Consider the following 2,314-nt stretch of genomic DNA (forward strand, 5'->3'; position numbering starts at 1 on the left):
AAAAAAAAAGAATATAAATTCACATAAATAATACATGACTACTACCTCAGCAATCAGCGTATTAATGTTCTCGATCTGTCTCATCTGATCAGCTGGGACGCTCAATGGAAAGCCTTCAAGAGTTAATTGTCCAGTTTCATGAATGATAGCTGTATTAGATAAATCACTTCCCAGCAGATCTGTAGAATCTGTTTCCTGATTTGAGCTCCCTGTCATGGTATCTGAGATTGCTGCACCAAGAAAACAAAGAGGACACAGGATATGAGATTAAATTTTATGCTAGTGACCAGGTTTAGGAGACGGCTACATAATCCATCGACTAGAGTAGGCATGGTTAACACGTTGAAGAACAAAGCATAAACTTATTTCTATAATATGCGTTTAGAGATCCACAATATGCTTCAAATTTCTATAATAGTGCGCACATACTGATGTGATTCTATAGAAGGGCCATTACCTAGGCCTTCTGTAGAGGTTGATGCGTTTTTACTGCTTGTAGAGCTTTTGTCGAGAGCAGTGGATTTTCCACCAGAGGAAGCTTTCTGCACCATAGTCTGTAGGACCTTCTTCTCTGAAAAGAAAGATGAAGAATATAAGATAGATACATAACATGTAGAAGAACCACATTACTTTTCAGAGGAACAGATCTCAGTGTGTATACCTTCCTGAAGAGCTTTAATAGTAGATTGCAAGTCTTGGCGATCTTTCTCTAGGCTCTGTAATTTTTTCCTATAAAAGTTGATGGTTAAGATGAGAATTATATTATCCTAGAAGTTACAGATCGAATTCCTAGGGGTATTTTTTGGACCAAACATCAAGTAATGGTGAAGATAGAAAGAGTAAAGCGCATACTTGTAAGATGACATTTCAGCTTGTGCACTCTCCAGTTCCCTCTCCAGCTTTAACTCATTAGATCTGAGTCTGAGAGCCTAATATCGGTTCCAAGAAAAAAGTTAATCGCTAAACAGATGAATACGAACATCTGAAGGAAGAGGAAACAGACATTTTACAATCCAAAAATTCAAAAACTATATTAAAAAAATCTTTCCACACTTTTCACCCGAAAGCTTATTACCTTATCTTCCAAACTGATGACTTCAGAAGCCAGTATTTGTGAACGCTCATCAGCAGCATTACATTCTAGCTGCGCGTTTGCATATTCATTCCTGACAGATTCAAGTTCCCCCTGACAGGAAAAAGAGTTAAATCAAGTAACAGTTTTTAGGAGAATCTAGACAATAGCTCCAGCCAATGAATGATCATGGCATACAGATACTCATCCAGATTTCCAGAATCATACTCAGAAAACTCAAATTTTGAGTCACATACGTAACCATCAAGCAATCTGATAACTGGAATGCCTACATGTAAACATCCTGCTTAATCTTAGACAATATCTACAGCGTATAATATCATGCTTTACTATATTGCTAGGGCATATACAACTGGGATTTGTTGAGTATGGGTAACTAACAGGATACTAACCATTTGTGCTTGAATCTGTTGATTTAGCTTCTCCATATCATCTTTTAGTTGGTTGACAATACTTCGCTGGATAAGACAGAAACGAGAACAATTATTACATGAATCATTGGGAGGTTTGAGGCTTTAACAAAATGTCAGTCGAAACATGTCTTATAGTAAACAAAATAAGACACTGTTCACTCTCAACAGTAGATAAGCCCAGTAAACGCCAATTACGTAGACATCCTGAAAAACCTTCTCCAAATTCTTTGGTTTAACAATATCTCTGTCTTACTGGTGAATGTAGCAATGATTCAATAGTCTAAATCGTGTTCTTTTCACAACATAGTCTAAAAATGATTTAAGAGCATGCCAATTTAAGAAAGAGACTCATATTCTCATATTTGCATCTCCCATGGATCCGAAAACCAGATGACAGAAAATTCTGGCGAACAATGAAGCATGAGTATGTGCAAATAATTAGCCAACTACTATAAATGGTCAAGATTGTTTTCTACGTATGCTGGACACTACCCAACTAGAATGGCATAAGTACCTGCTGGTTATAAGTGTCTGTCATCGAAGAATTTTCAGATGCTAAGGATTCTGCCAAAGCACGTGAAGCATCAAGATCCCTTTGCAGTGAAAACTTTTCTTGCGTTAAATCCTCAATATGCTACAAACGGAAATAAGAAACCATATCTGAGATTCAGAAGAAGCATTGGTCAAAGGGTGCAGAAAGAGCAACTACGAAAGCTAGCATCTGGAAGTAAAATGCATGACCATGTAGAAAAGAATTTGAAACACCAGCAAGAGGCATCAACCACAAATCATTGACAAATTGCTCATG

General features: G+C 37.1%; 1 protein-coding gene across 1 annotated transcript; it reads right to left on the reverse strand.

Annotated features, from left to right (window-relative positions):
- Positions 1-45: 45 nt before the first annotated feature.
- On the reverse strand, positions 46-2,162 carry LOC106321622 (the record flags this gene model as incomplete). Its single annotated transcript, XM_013759866.1, has 7 exons — positions 2,021-2,162; positions 1,486-1,551; positions 1,076-1,186; positions 853-929; positions 662-729; positions 458-571; positions 46-230 (listed from the first exon to the last, which is right to left on the reverse strand). Coding segments are annotated over exons 1-7 (645 nt in total), but the record flags the coding sequence as incomplete, so codon positions are not given.
- Positions 2,163-2,314: the final 152 nt, after the last annotated feature.

The sequence above is a fragment of the Brassica oleracea genome, unplaced genomic scaffold, assembly GCF_000695525.1.
Source record: "Brassica oleracea var. oleracea cultivar TO1000 unplaced genomic scaffold, BOL UnpScaffold02198, whole genome shotgun sequence".
Lineage (NCBI taxonomy): Eukaryota > Viridiplantae > Streptophyta > Magnoliopsida > Brassicales > Brassicaceae > Brassica > Brassica oleracea.